Raw genomic sequence first — 16045 nt, 5'->3', positions numbered from 1 at the left:
TCCGAGCTCTGAAATGGGCGATCAGAGACTAAACGGATTTTTTTGTGCTTTTATGTTTTCTGTCTAAAACACAAAAAAATCATATTTGTAACTCGAAGGTCCTGCTTTATATATTCAAATCTAAAAATGGAAGCTTGGCGATTTCTTTAAAAAAAAACAGGCCAAAAACAAAAGTAAATTTAACTCGATTGCAAACCTTAAACCTTAATTCTACATAATGTGAATAGTTGAATGGTGAAATATTTCTTCATTTGAATGTTGCGTCTTTATGTTATGAAGGTTTATACTTCCAATGTGTTACTGACTATGGCGAATAAAGCAAATGGCGTCCCTTAAACAAACCCATAATTCAATGCGAGCATTACTCGTTACCATTTTTCGCGCACTCTCGGAAAGACCAATAATTTGCACAGGAAGTTTTTTGCTTATATATATATATATATATGAGCTTGAATACGATCTCACAATTATTGGTCATTTCATTCTCTTTGAAAGTCCTAATGTTTTATCGTTTTGTCTTCAGGCTTTTCGAGCATTTGATGAAATTGGGATGGGCTACGTTACGACCAAAGATCTTCATCAAATCATCAAGGCGTTTTGCTTTGTTATGACTGAAAAACAATTCAAGGTATGCAGAACTCATAAGCTTAATAATTATCATTGATACGAGTGCAACGTGTTCCCTATAGAGACAGTGGTGCCTTATGGCAAAGTATTGCCATTTGCCAAAGTACGTTGGAATCGCTCCATGGAATACTTGTGACCTTGATAGCTCACGTGTTGTTGTCAAGAGACAATTTCTTATGATGTAGTTGGACACGTGAAATAATCGTATTTGGCCGCCAAAATTTTGCCGCCAAAGTAGGTGAATCACGTGACTACAACCAGGCTGAATTCTAAGAATATTTTTTCGTGGTTTAGTATGATTGCCATGTTTGCTTTCCATCCTGATCCGATGGTAAACAAATGTATTCACCGTCGCTTGTCATATCCTAATCCAGTCGTATTTGTATTAGCACCAGGATGTTTGACCTACAAAACCCGAATCGAACCTAATCTGAATATTTATTTCACCAGGCGCTGCTCAAGCAGATTACTGTCAACAAAGACGGTTTAATTTACTACGAAGACTTTTTAGAAAGTTTTCAGAAATCCGACGTTGAGGTGAGTACTGATTTGTTGGGTACTTTAAATGATAAGACAAATAACAAGAATAATTTTTCATCGTTTTATCTCTCTTCAAGCAAATGTATTTACTTTTGAGTTTTGAGATTCGTAGTTTATTTTTGTTACGGGTTAGATTTTGAAAATACTTTTCAAGGCTATTTACCGAATGGAAGTGCAACAAGAATAAGAACGACTTTTAACATAGCACAGACTGAGCAAACTGTGAAGCCTGTGTTAAAGCATTCGTACTAAACAGTGGATGTTTATTTTTGAACTTAGGCAAGTCGAAAGTGGCTTGAAAATTTAATACCTTCTCCTGCGAAGCGTCAGCAGTCTCCCATTCAGAAACACGGTATGACAGAGGAAGATGTAGAGAAGAGAGTTAGAGAAGTGGTCATGGCAAGGTTCTATTCACTTGCTAAGGTATGTAACCAAGCAACCAACCTAGCAACAGAACACAGACCTAACGACCAACCCGCGCATATCAAAACAAACTAAATAACCTTTCGAGTGAACGATTTAAATAACGAAAATTGTTGAATGTCATTCTAAGCTGACAATCACTGGAGTATATGAAGGGAAGAAAGTAAAAACTAGCTCAGGCTGAACCCTGAAACAGCCTCTCGACTGATCTAAGTCAGGGCATGGCTAACTCACAGATTGAACCCTGAAACAACCTCTGGGCTGATCTAAGTCAGGGCATGACTAACTCACAGATTGAACCCTGAAACAACCTCTGGGCTGATCTAAGTCAGGGCATGACTAACTCACAGATTGAACCCTGGACCAACCTCTGGGCTGATCTAAGTCAGGGCAGAGCTAACTGACAGATTGAACCCTGAAACAACCTCTGGGCTGATCTAAGTCAGGGCATGGCTAACTCACAGATTGAACCCTGGACCAACCTCTGGGCTGATCTAAGTCAGGGCATGGCTAACTCACAGATCGAACCCTGGACCAACCTCTGGGCTGATCTAAGTCAGGGCATGGCTAGCTCACAGATTGAATAGGAATTTATCATGTTAGGTTTCGTGGATGGAAGAAAACTGAGAACCCAGAGAAAGACCCTCAAATCAAGAGAGACCTAAGGCTACTCTTCTCACAGGAGATAATAAATATTGGGGGGAAGGGGGGGGGGGGGGGGGGGGGGGGGGGGGGGGGAGCGTAAAAAAATGCTTACCAAACTGGGAGTATGGGAGACTGGGAATCGAACCCGAGACCCCAGAGATGAGGTTTGGTAACGCGTTCGCGAAAGTACTAAAGTGTTTGACTCTTAGTGGATGGGCAGATGAGCAAAATGATATGTTTTGCAATCCAAGGTCCAATTCTTTCCAAGATTCTTTGCACCATCACAGAAGACAGGAACAATTGCCCTATTTTACTATGACGTCACATCAAAACAATCTATTGTTTAAACGCAAAGGATCATGGTCGTGGGAGGGGGTCAAATCAACGCAAATTCACCGAAAATTGTTCTAAAACCCGTATCAATCCACGAAGAGAAGTAGAATAGCCAGCAAACGCTCAGAATATTTTTAGTACATATTAACACATATAATATCTTAAAACCAGGCCATTTTAGATTAAACTGTTTCACTAGGAGCAAATTTTGTTGAATTTTCTATTGGATTTGGCGATTCTATCCCCCACATAAACAAGCAGTGACGTCATAGTGAAATAGGGCAATTGAATTTGGTCTTATCTGATTTATTCTGAAGAATTCAGTTTCCCAGGGAAACAAGTGACCAATGACGCCATAGTGAAATAGGGCAATTGAATTTGGTCTTATCTGATTTATTCTGAAGAATTCAGTTTCCCAGGGAAACAAGTGACCAATGACGCCATAGTGAAATAGGGCAATTGAATTTGGTCTTATCTGATTTATTCTGAAGAATTCAGTTTCCCAGGGAAAAATACTGTATTGTTGTGCCTCCTTCCATGGCTGACATCACGTGATGCTGCAAAGCCTTTATCACATGTTTTCCAAAAATGAAAAAAAAATCTTAATTTAAAAAAAAAATTACATAAAAACTTCAAATTCAGTGTAAAAACGTGCGTCTAGCTTGCATTTTAATTTATTCATAGAAATGTGTTACTTGTCTCAACAGGCGTTCACTGAGCAAGACACGAACCAATCAGGTACCGTGAGCCAGAAGACACTGCGACAGATCCTAGATCGTCACGTGTTCCGCATGAATGATGATCAGTTTGACCATATATGGTATCTACTGCCGAAAGACCAGAATGATTTGGTGGAATACAGAGAATTCCTCAGGATGTTTACAGGAAGAACTGACGTCACGAGGGCGTCTTCGGCCACGCCTCCAAGAACAAGGGAAAGAAAAGTAAGGAAAAACGAAACAATGAATGAAGGAATTTTTGGATCCTATTTTTACTGTTGCATTGTTTTCCTGAAGCCGCTGTTAAAGATCCTAATCAAAATTGCCAGGAATCATTGACAGTAAAATTAAGCCGCAATTCAAAGCGTAAAAATGTCGGCATGCAAAACTTTGTCGAAGAATTTTTCAAGAACAAAACTAGCCCCTGGGGTGGTCGGTGGTGGTTTGTGTACATGTGACAAAATTCCTAAGTGGGAGTACTAAGGTCGAAAGCCAAGACTCATCCGAAGAAAACGATGTAATCAGGGTTCGTGCTCCTCCTTAAACTCCTTGAAAACTCCTTGAATTTAATTCACGTTTTCAAGGGCACTTGAAAAGCTCTTGAATTTTATGATGTTAGCGAAACTCCTTGAAAACTCCTTGGATTTTTGCTTTGATCATTACTTGCATGGTTCTTAAATAGATCTAGTCAGAATGATTGGAAAATCTGAAAGTCGGCCATGTGCAACCACCGTGTAAAACCTTGGCATAGTTAGCTGAACATACTCCTCGAAAATTCATTTTAGGGTCTTTGTATACTCCTTGAATTTTAAGTCATTACCTCGGCACGAACCCTGTGTAATGCATTTCGATTTCATTTTTTCACTTCATGGTTTCTCTATGGGGGACATTGTCTTCATCTCGAACGAGATAAAAAAATGAAGATTTTTTGCCCGATTTTATTTTCTCATTCATATTTATCTAAATTGGGCTCCCTGTGCTATTGAGAGCTCCGCTTTTAGGCTGTGCCTAGATTTATATTAACATTTACTCTCGTTCTCAACCAATCAGATTACGAATCGAAAACATTAGAGTTGCATGTATTGAAAGTCTATAAAAGTTATTCGAGGAGATGAAATGATGAAAGTAAAAGAAAAAATAAAAGTATATTTACATCAATAAATGAATTAAAATAACTCGAGTGTTGACGGTTAGAGTAGAACGACAGTGAGCAAGTGAGCTAGTTGATCTATTAATATGTTATTTATCTGTTAGCCAATCAGCGCGCGCATTTGTGATCAACAATATTATATCGTGAGAACCTTTCTCAGTTATGTATGTGTGTTCCATAGCTTTCTCGTGAGTCTCTTCTGTCTCCAATGATGACGTCTCCCGTCTTCAAAAACGTGTCACCAGAAACAGTCACCCCGCCAATGAGCGCTACTGACGTGGAAAGAAAACTGAAAAGCCAGGTAAAAACAACTATGAATGAAGCAAGTGGTCAGTAGATTGGCGATGATGATGATTTCGATCAGGAACTTCCCTGTTTTGATGATGTTCAGAAGTGATCGTGATGATGATGATGGTGGTGGTGGTAATGATGACGATGATGATGTTAGATGATAGTGATGATGATGGTGGTGATGATGATGGTGATGATGATGGTGATGATGGTGATAGTGATGATGATGGTGATGATGTTGATGGTGATGTTGATGATTATGATGGTGATGTTGATGAAGGTGTTGGTGATGATGATGATGGTGGTGGTGATGATGTCGGTGATGATGTTATAGATGATAGTGATGATGATGATGTTAATTATAAATGGTGATGATGATGAAGATTACGAAACTAAAAAAAACCAGATTGTTAGAAAATACTAATAATTAGTAATATACTATAACCTGGAATAAGTAATCAAAACTAAGATTATAGAGCGGATGCAATTAAACCGTGAAATAAAAACAAACTAAATACTGACAAATAGTATCTATTTAGTGACTAATAGTCACTATTACTCAACCAGAACATTTATTAAACAAAAGATTTGTCTTTGTATGATGAATGTTCAGGTTGAGTGATAGCAACTATTTGTCACTAAATAGATACTGTTAGTTAGTATTTAGTTTGTTTTTATTTCACGGTTTAATTGCATCCGCTCTACTGGAAAAAGCAACAACAAGCAAACAAACATTATGATTTTTTACAGGTTTGTCGTAGCTGGCAGCAACTTCAGAAGACATTCAGGAATGCCGATCCCAACAACACCGGCAGAGTGGACTTCCAACAGTTCAAAGGTGATAGAATTTATTTAATTTCATGTTAACCATCAACTTTGATAGTACAATGTAGGTTTATTTTGTGATAAAAAAGCAGGCTTCACTAGAAAAAGGTATTTATTGTGGTTGTTTGGTCTGTCATTGTAGATATTTTATATCAACATCACATGGATCTGACGCATAGTGAGCTGCTTGCCTTATGGAAGAAACATGGTTCTGAATCAAGTGGAAGAGGAGGGTAAGAGACGATAATGCCTCATACACCGTTGCTCTTGCGAAGCCTAGCATTCACAGTGGAAGTGACTGTGATCTAGATACAGTAAAGAAGCTTTGCACCATCACGTCACGGCAGCCATGTTAGATGGCAGGAACAATACAATCGTTTTACATGAGAAAGAATTCGATTCCCGAGAGCAAAGGGATTTTATTGTTCTGCCATCAAACCACAGGCAGTCCAAGCTGGATTATGGGCGCCGGCACGTGATGGTGCAAAGCCTCTATTGTAGACCTGCCCATCAGAAATAACCTTTCTTTGTTACTGTTTTGGTATTGTCATTGCTGATATTGTTAGCAATGCTGAAGCATTGTCACTTCAACATTGTCGCAGTTGTTTACAAGAGGTGCTTATTACTAAATATGATGAAGTTGACGACGATGATGGTGATGATGACGATGATGGTTTTCTTGCAAATGATGAGGATGAAGATGATCTGATGATGTCATCAAAATAATGATATGATGATGATGTCCTTGAAATTGAAAATGATGATGATTTATAGGAGCAGGAGTAGCTCAGTTGGTTAGTGCGCGACCTTCAGAGCTTGAGGTCCACGGTTCGATCCTTAGGATCTCCACATCTGTTTCGACTTCTCTCTAATCCGTGTAGCTTCAGCTTTGAATACTCTTAAACAGAGCACTGATGGAGAGAGGGGGTGAAGTGCGCACCGTCGGCTTCCACTGATAGCAGTGGAATTTCAACTGAAGGAACTACCGACGTTAAATATAGGTGCTTTACTTTTTTTTAAATGTCGACGATGGATGATGATGATAGTGACGTACCTATGCTAACTCTAACTAGCTTAATGAAGTGATTATTATTATTAGGTCCTTATGTTTTTGTTCATTGTTTATTTCTAGTATTGTTTACAAAGAATTTTTAAGGCACTTCGTCCTTTCATCCAATGCAAAACCAATCAATCAGTTGGCAAGAGCAAAACTGCAATCCACCAAAATACCAGTAAGTGCACAAAATAGAACTCATTACTGTGCAGACACACTAACCGTGACCACTTGAATAAAACTGACCTATCAGATAACAGTAAACTAGACAGAGATTGAACTGATAACAGTGTCAGCCAATCAGATTATCACGTTCTCACGCTCTTATAATATCGATGTGCTATCTGATTGGCTGTTTAAAAAAGATTGATCTAAATGTCGCAATATGATTGGTTAATGATACTAGTTTATCAAAGCGGTCCAGGTTGGAGTATCCGGTAAAAGATCCGGTGATGAATATCCTCCGGCTATAGAGCCTCCCCATGGGGAAGGGAGTGAGGAATCCGAATAATTTTATGAAATGGCTAGCCCATCTTCAAATCGTTTCACTCAAAACTTTTATATTAAGTTTGACTTTCGAACCATCGATGAATAATGAAGGCATAAAAGGCGTAGCCAATAGCTGTCATTACAGCTGAGCCCCGATAAGATATTCTTAAAAGTGAGGTTATCGGGTCGATAGAATGCTTGTTGTCTCATTTGCATCTCATTTGCATGTATTAATGATATCTGCTTTTTAAAAATATATTCAAGAATTCTTTATTCTGGGATCCAGAGGCTCTCTCGGTCAAGCTGCATCTTGGTCGTAAGTTTGTTGATCACGTACTGGTTTCTTATTTTCACATCTCTTTTTTTTCATTCAATGTTCAGTCCAGCCCAGGGTTCAAGAGCGACCAACTTGTGGAGCTAATGGCGAACATGCGTTCTAAGGTCAGGGAAAATTGGAAAGAAATGAGACGAACATTTAGAGTAAGTGGATTTCATTGCAATGTTATGATTTGTAATGATTTTTGATTTATATAGCGCCCTTTCTATGTACATATTCAAAGTCGCTTACAATCATGAGGTGGTTAGTATGAAATGTAGGCACTAAGGGTTGTCACTGCCAGGGTTTCTTTACGTCCTCAGTGGTTCTTTAACGTCCCTCCTATGTTGGTTAGTAATGACGATGTGTGGAGAGACAGGACCGCCATTTAAAATGGTTATCCGAGCCACTTGAATGTCTAACCATTTGTATATATCAATACAAAGGTATAGCCGACTTTGTCCTCAGTTATTTTAAGACCCTGAATGTTGGTCTGGCTGCTAAGGTTTAAACGCATAACACGGTTGTTTTTTGAAAGATTACAATGCTAGTAGCCAAGATGGTGCGAGCTTCGTTAATGCTTATTTTTTTCTTCTAGGCAATCGACAGCAAAGGTACAGGAACATGTTCACCAGCAGAATTCCGCCAGACGTTGAAACGATTTACGATCAACTTAGACGATGAAGAATTCTTTTACATATACTCCTACTACGACAAGAATATGCTGGGAAAGATATCTTATAACGAGTTCTTACGAGCTCACCTCGAGTAGATTTTACTTTAGTATCATAACTATGCGATACCTTCCTCTTATCCTCTCTCCTCAACGCGGGAATGACGAAGTGGCCGTCTAGAATATTCATTTACCCAGTGTGCGTCGAGTGATGGATAGGCGATGGTTACGTTTTCGTTTTGTTCGTCGCTTTTAAGTAGTTTTCGTATGACGACGGTGTTTCTAATTTGGCCAATAGACCCGTTTCGAATTCCAAATTACCGCTGTGTTTCTTGATTACAGACTCATTTGCACAGGGTTAGCCTCGAGTTTGTGCAGAATATTCACGTGTTCCAGTCAAGGTCCGTCGAGTTTCAAAGTGTTTGTATTGTTGAAGTTGTGCATTCTTTACTTTACCGTTGGTATTTGTGAATATTTAAACACTGATACGAGGCTAACCCTGTGCAAATGAGTCTGTAATCAAGGAACACAGCGGTAATTTGGAATTCGAAACTAGTCTATTCAAGTTTTGTGATTCACAAAATTGTATAATATTTTAAGCCTTCCTGAAGTTGTATATGGTTCTGAAAAAGTATTGCGTTAGTCTATATATATACATGTTATTATATTAATGATTCCCTATAAGATAAGGATGAGAGAAAAGATCAAATACTGATGGTTCAACGTTGTAAAGACGTAGGTTGTTGATTTATATCCTTAATAAAACGAGAAATATGGTTGATAGTCTGTTATCTGTAGCTTTTTAAAAATTTTCCTTCGTAGCTTAGCTTTACTAAGCAACTCAAGAGGAAAGCTTTAAAAAGTAGAAATGTAAAGAACGATTTCACGTCGGCCATGTTGGAGGAATTTGTCAATGAATTTTTTCGTTGTATCCTCCAACATGGCCGCCGTGTTTTTTGTTATTTAATTCTCTTAGTAGTGGCTTTCTGTAAACTGAGTAAGACGATGTTTTAGACAAGATGTACGTTTACTGCCCCGTAAAATTTCGATTTGCAGTCAATTCAAAAAACGTCGTCGACCGGCTCAAGCCACGCGACTGGACCGAAAGGAATATGGGTAAAAATCACTGAAGCAGTTACATATTCGTTCTGAATTAATTGTTCCCGCTAGTAATAAGATAATAATGGTGAGAAACAATCCATCAAATGCGTGTCTTTGGGTTTAGGGAAAGAAAAACAAAGTAGTTATGATTCAGTTCACAATTCCGAAAATATGAAGGCATTAAAAAAAACGTCTCCTTCAACACTTCCCGCTCGCCTACGAAAGTTCGTGCTGTAAACCAGGCAAAACTTGTCAGATAAAATGATGGAGTCAACTCGGCTTCAATGATTGCTATCCAGAGTTCCTTTCGGTCCAGTCGCTTAGGCTTGAGTTGGTCGACGACAACGTTTTTTGGATTGCCTGTATACACTTATTTCAATAAAGTTAGTCTAGAAAGCAGTGAGCGCTGAGAATCATGGGAAATATTTCATATTCAACAAGTAAAGCTTTTGACACAAACTTCATCAGTCAAGGATGCTCAGAGGAGGTTAACTTGTAACTGGTAGAATATCTCAAGTCCATCAACAGTTATCAAGCGGTTGAAACATGTAAAATGTATCTACCCATAATCCTTGCCGGTCTTAGCTGTGTAGCTTTTCAGGTGATTAACTTTATTGAAATAAGTGTATAACCACACTCATTAACATATTGGAAGTATAAACCTTGATACGATAGCTCCAAGATGCACGACTCAAATCATAAGAAAATGATGTTTTATACAAGAAGTTTATTGTTTTTATATACCTCAGAAAATGTTGTTATATTTAAGGCCTCCTATGACATCACACTCATTAACATATATCTCCAAGATGCATCACTCAAATCATATTAAAATGTTAGATGAGGCAGTAAGCCGTATGGAATGGACTCGGATATCAAATGTGAACATGCGTAATAGGTAAATTACAAGCCTTAGCTGAAACTTTGAAAGGCTTGTATGGCAGTCTTCTTCAGTCGTTTCATCTAAGGCTCGTAATTTACCTATTACGCATTTTCATAATTAAATGTTTAACCATTCTCGACTTTCACATCGCCACAATGCCTTGCGTTTTTGGGGGTAAACAATCAAAAAACTGTCCCAAATTGAAAGGTTTCTTAATTGAATTTATACTATACCTGCTTTTATCTGTACAATACTGATTATCAGTTTATTCCAAGTTATTTTTGCGTGTACAGATCATGAAGAGTTTTGGTCTTACAGAAAATGTATTGACTTACGAAAAAATGTTTAAAATTTACCTTAAACGTCTTCAAGCTTCTATCTTTTTCTGTTTTTAGCTTCTTCATTTTATTATATTTTACTACATTCATCGCAAGGAATGGAATAAATTACTCCAACTTGCTTCTCCTGGGGGACCTGGTCTTTTGGTCTAGATATGACATTCCGCAGAGTTCTTTCTGGTCTCATGCAACATCTGATGTTATGGCGTGAAAGAATTCTAGTGATCTTCTCAGTAGTTCCTTTCACATACGGTAACACCGCAAAGCCTTTGGGATCTTCCGTTTTATCGTTCTCTGTGTTCTTTTTACGCATGACTGAGTGTTTCTTGATGACTTTCATAGGGTAGCCATTTTGAGTTAGACTCTCTGTGAGATGATCTTCCTCCTTCTCTTTTGAATCCTGGTCACTAAGCAGAGTTTCTTTACGATAAGCAAGAGTGTGAGCTACAGCTGCTTTGTGGCTCAAAGGATGATGACTGTCGTATGACAAATATCTGTCTGTGTGCGTCTTCTTGCGATAGATTGAAATCTTAATTCCACCATCTTCAGACACTCTATTTAAAGTATCTAAAAACGGAAGTCCCGCTTCAGAGTATCTTTCCATAGTAAACCTAATATTCGGGTCTTGTTGGTTTAAATGATCATGAAAAACAAAGAACATCAGGCGGCTGTGCGTCTAAACAAGGCAGAAAAATCAGCCTTAGCCCAGCATGCACATGAAACGGGGCACTCAATCCAGTGGGATAACATTTCAATCGTTAAAAAAGAACAAAGATGGAACCAAAGAAAGTGGCTGGAAGCATGTGAGATATCAAAGCAAAAGAACATTATTTTTAATAGAGACACTGGCAGAATTCTGCCAGCAAATTACATAAATCTTTTGTGATTTTCAATGCTCGTGCTTTCAGTTTGTGCGCGCGATTCTTTTGCTCGCGCATATGTACAACGTTTGATCGCGTAGGTTTTGTTAGTATTGTAACGTATTTTAGTTCCTCTTAGGATGAACGTGTCGGTCGAAAGCTAAGGAAAATATAAAATGATTTTTAAAGGTTGATGAGTCAATTTGAGTTTCATAATATGAATCCAACCTACAAAAACCTTAACGATTTCTAAAATTGTTAAAACCACTAACGTTTGAAGAAAGATTTCTTCCGAACTTTTTTGACTGTCATAAGGGAAACGAAAATTCGGTAATTTTGGTCATTGGTCCTGTTCGTAATGTTTACAACATGAGCGGACGTGCTGTATCAGATTTACAATCACGAGCCGTAGCGAGCCGTAGGCTCGTGATTGTAGATCTGATACAACACGGACGCGAATGTTGTAAACGATTTATGAAATGAATGAATAATTAGAAATTCTTATGGGACTCAGAAGGAATTAAGGGATCGAGATATGAATTGACATTGAGAACAATATCATTTGGGATTTAAATTGTTGAATATAAAACCAAATCCTACTCAATAATCGTTGCTTCATAAAGGGTGTTAGGATGTCATGCGTGATTTACTAAGGGTTGGTCTTGTAGTCATCATTTACAACAGCTAGCGATGGAAGGCGGTGGAAAATTCCGAGAGCCTTTGATCACAGGCTAACCACACTAATAAATGAAGGAAATACTAAATGGTGTCTTGTCTGTCTTTTTATTCGCGCGCGCTATCGATTTTTTGTCATCTCGCCTACCCCCCTTGGTAACAATTTTGTTTTTCTACTATACAATATACTAACAAGGTAGGCAACTTCACGGGCTTCCTGTGGAAAATCCAAACTTTGACGAGAGAAAGCCACGAATTTATCCAGATATTTTGACTTCGAAAACAAAAAAAGTATACAGAACGTCGTACTTACATCTAATCTTCAATAATTTAAAGGATTTTTGATAATAAATTCTGTATAAGGAGGGTTTTTTGGGCTTTTTTAGCGAAAACTTATGTGCCGTCAGTTATGCTTGCATCCGAGCGGGCCTGAACACGAGAAAAGGGATCCAAAACAAGTCCTCTCCCTCCCTCTCCAAGTGTTTTTGGTTCGTTACCACATGCTTCCCAACCCCACATCCCGTGAGTCTTGCATTTTACTTCCGGTTGTTTTTCTAACCAATCAAGAAGCGTCGCCTATTTTTGGCTTCGCGAAACTTTTTGTAAGGCTTTTTTATCGTAGAGTTGTCAGATCAAGTAGATCAAGTCAGATCAGACAAAGTTTATTAAAAAATACATATTTATCAAACCAATGATAACCAATTTATAATTAATAATATTTTCCTACTTGCATTAAAAATGCGTATGTTCTCTGCATGAATCGTCTTAGGAAGGCATGGCAGTTTTTTGGCTTTGAAGACGTCGCAAGCCATTCCAGTGGAACACACTAGGTTAACGTTTTTGCCGTTACTTTCAAATAAATTAATCATCTCAGTTATAAGAAAAACTTTACCAGTGCCCGCTTTGCCTTGTATAAGAAAATTATGCCCTGCTAGTGCTTGGTCTAAGCAATACTTTTGCTCTAGCGTCAACCTAAACGGCAGAGAAAATACACATTTTTAATAAACTTTGTTCACACCAAGTTTGTGGAGCCATGTACTACGTAAGTTTACTACAAGAAAAAAATAAAAGAATACTTACTTCATTGCACTTTAGGGTGAATGAAAAGTAGTTTAAAATGTTTTTTTCTGTCCTTTTTCATCCTGATACAACATATCTTATTTCTATTTTTTTCTATAAGACGTTTTTCAAGATAGATCTAACAACTCTACGATAAAAAAGCTTTACAAAAAGTTTCGCGAAGCCAAAAATAGGCGACGCTTCTTGATTGGTTAAAAAAACAACCGGAAGTAAAATGCAAGACTCACGGGATGTGGGGTTGGGAAGCATGTGGTAACGAACCAAAAACACTTGGAGAGGGAGGGAGAGGACTTGTTTTGGATCCCTTTTCTCGTGTTCAGGCCCGCTCGGATGCAAGCATAACTGACGGCACATAAGTTTTCGCTAAAAAAGCCCAAAAAACCTTCCTTATACAGAATTTATTATCAAAAATCCTTTAAATTATTGAAGATTAGATGTAAGTACGACGTTCTGTATACTTTTTTTGTTTTCGAAGTCAAAATATCTGGATAAATTCGTGGCTTTCTCTCGTCAAAGTTTGAATTTTCCACAGGAAGCCCGTGAAGTTGCCTACCTTGTTAGTATATTGTATAGTAGAAAAACAAAATTGTTACCAAGGGGGGTAGGCGAGATGACAAAAAATCGATAGCGCGCGCGAATAAAAAGACAGACAAGACACCATTTAGTATTTCCTTCATTTATTAGAGTGGTTAGCCTGTGCTTTGATAGAGGATGAAGAAAATCGTTTAGTCGAAAATACTGTACCAAAGAATACTCAAAACAGCACAAAATGGGCTGTGAAGCTCTTCGAAGAATGGCAAACGTGTTAGACGCGATAAAACTCCTAAAAATCTGCAATCAAGTTCAGTTGTTCTTAATATGTCCAAAAAATCAAAGAATTGTGTACACCATTGCATTGCATGAATGCTGGGACGTTGAACTTATGGCTTACTCGCTTTTTGGAAGAAGTTCGAAACACCAAAGGTGAAAGATATCCACCAAGAACATTATATGTTCTTGTTTGTGGTCTGAAGAGGTATTTAAACGACAAAAGTGGCTTACATCCACTGAACAACAATGATAAAAGGTGAGCTACCTTGTCTATCTAGTATAATAAGACAAGTGTTTCAAAACTGTGTGTTTAATGGTTGTAAAAAATTTTGGAGTTAAAATTTGAAGAACTAAAAAGTAACAGTTGAACTCTGAAGAATTAAATAAAGCAAATTTTCTTGTACTTTTTAAGTCACAGTAATGATTATGCTAATTCCTTGCAGTTCAAGCTAGGTGTTGTGTACTGTTTTTGTAACAACCACTAGTGGTTGTAAGTAATTTGCATTTTCATTGTGTTGATTCATTCACCCCTAGCTTTCCCTGCCAGCTCTTCAGCTCTTCCAGCTCTCCTCGTGCTTTAAGATTGTATGGAGTTTATAAGGTGCCTGGGAGAATTGGTTTCATCAATTTGATTGGTCAAAACCCTAATTAATTATTCATGAATTTCATAATGAAAGATACTGGGAGCAAACAGTAGATCGAGTTAATGAATGCAAAAAATGATAAAAATAAATGCATAACTTAAGTTCCTAAAGGCCACGTAATTTCCAAGAAATGACAACTCGCAAATAGTCATAACACAAAAAACAAAACTACTCTCTACTACTCAAAACCGTACCTCTAAACCAAGGGCACTAGGACACCGAATGTGTTTGGATTTCTATAGTTTTTTTTCCTTTCGATTATTTGAATTAAATTAACGTTATACTTGTTTATTTATCTTGCGTCCGTGTTCCTTCGTTCGCTGTTGTAATGCAGACGTTTTCATTCCAAAGGTCAAACGGTTTGAATTCGGTGTCCTAGTGCCCTTGTCTAAACCAATTTAGAAAACTCATGAATAATTCATGAAGAAAACACAATAGAAATCATGACCATGAAGGTGATTTTATATCTGATAAAGATTCGTCTTCATTTGCATAAACTTTAACTTGGATTTTCTCTATCAAACTTGGTTCATTTCGTAAAAAAATCGGTACACAATGAGAAAAAACATCATAAGTTTTCTAAGCCGTTCAATAATCTCGCAGATCGTGTTTTATCGGGTCTAAAACCACTCGGCTGCGCCTCGTGTTTTATACCCGATAAAACACTCCTGCTCGTTTATTAAACATTACATAGACAGCGAGTACGACTTGTGGCAAGTCCAATGTAAACAAAGTGCACCATATATGGCATGAAGTGTATCCTTCACTCCCTTCCAGTCCCCCTGAGCCTCTGCGGAAGAATATAGTCTGCGATGAAGCTGTTTTAGTTCACTCATCGTCGTCTCTTGCTCTTAAGAACAAGCAGTACTTAGTAGATTGTTAAGATTTCGATATGGCAGAACAAGCAGTCGCCAACGTTGATTATCTGAAGCTAGTCGTGAAACCCCGCAAAGATGGGTCGAAGGACTATCAGCTAATTGGACCGAGAGATGTGTTAGAACCTATTTTTAAAGATGATGTCCGGTGTAGTGGAATAAGCATCTACATCGACACATGTTCAATACGCTATACCATAGATAGCGATGGCCGTCGTAAACAAATTGAAAACTTTTCAGAAGAGTGTATCGTCACAGTGACAGATGTGAATCAGGGCGGCACTTATGGCTCCTGGACATGGAGTGCTTGGGTGAAGGTTCTTACATCAAATGGTTTCACATGTAAATCAGTAGCCCATGGTCGTGATGGAGGCAATGAGTCTGAAATCTGGCTGTTTGAAAGAAAAAACGACTCAGATGTTGCCATGCTTGAAGAAGATAAATGATGCTAGAGAAAAGATTTCTTGAACATTTAATACGTATCGCGAAAGCTAGAAACTATAAAGCAAAGGGAAACTCCTCAAACTGTATTAGTTATTCTTGTATGGTGTAATTTACTGCGATCATCATTAGTGTTATTTATTGTGATATTCAGATGTGTACTTTAGTAGGCAACCAAACTAAATAAATCTTCTTCTTATAGTCAAAGGACATGAAGCGTGCCCATCTAGAATGCATTATTCAGTTCATTATT

At 37.9% G+C, this 16045-nt stretch overlaps 2 protein-coding genes across 2 annotated transcripts in view; one reads left to right on the top strand and one right to left on the bottom strand.

Moving 5' to 3' along the window:
- LOC116301030 (EF-hand calcium-binding domain-containing protein 6) overlaps window positions 1-8864 on the top strand; it is a 28620-nt gene extending 19756 nt beyond the window's left edge. Inside the window, exons 27-36 of the mRNA XM_089031250.1 lie at window positions 524-628; window positions 1078-1164; window positions 1447-1590; window positions 3276-3512; window positions 4619-4738; window positions 5479-5566; window positions 5696-5786; window positions 6686-6785; window positions 7478-7576; window positions 8011-8864. Coding sequence (XP_088887376.1) covers window positions 524-628; window positions 1078-1164; window positions 1447-1590; window positions 3276-3512; window positions 4619-4738; window positions 5479-5566; window positions 5696-5786; window positions 6686-6785; window positions 7478-7576; window positions 8011-8184 — 1245 coding nt within the window. The 3' untranslated portion in view covers window positions 8185-8864. The remainder of the gene's footprint in view (window positions 1-523; window positions 629-1077; window positions 1165-1446; window positions 1591-3275; window positions 3513-4618; window positions 4739-5478; window positions 5567-5695; window positions 5787-6685; window positions 6786-7477; window positions 7577-8010) is intronic.
- A 1613-nt stretch (window positions 8865-10477) lies between these two features.
- On the bottom strand, window positions 10478-11050 carry LOC148910592 (uncharacterized). The gene has a single exon (XM_089031484.1). The coding sequence runs from the start codon at window positions 11009-11011 to the stop codon at window positions 10478-10480; it is 534 nt and encodes a 177-aa protein (XP_088887610.1). The 5' UTR covers window positions 11012-11050.
- Window positions 11051-16045: the final 4995 nt, after the last annotated feature.

This window comes from Actinia tenebrosa, unplaced genomic scaffold (assembly GCF_029948245.1).
Source record: "Actinia tenebrosa isolate PJP-AT-01 unplaced genomic scaffold, QUT_ActTen_1.0 PGA_scaffold16__25_contigs__length_10494907, whole genome shotgun sequence".
NCBI lineage: Eukaryota > Metazoa > Cnidaria > Anthozoa > Actiniaria > Actiniidae > Actinia > Actinia tenebrosa.
This window is presented reverse-complemented; position numbering and strand designations above follow the sequence as displayed.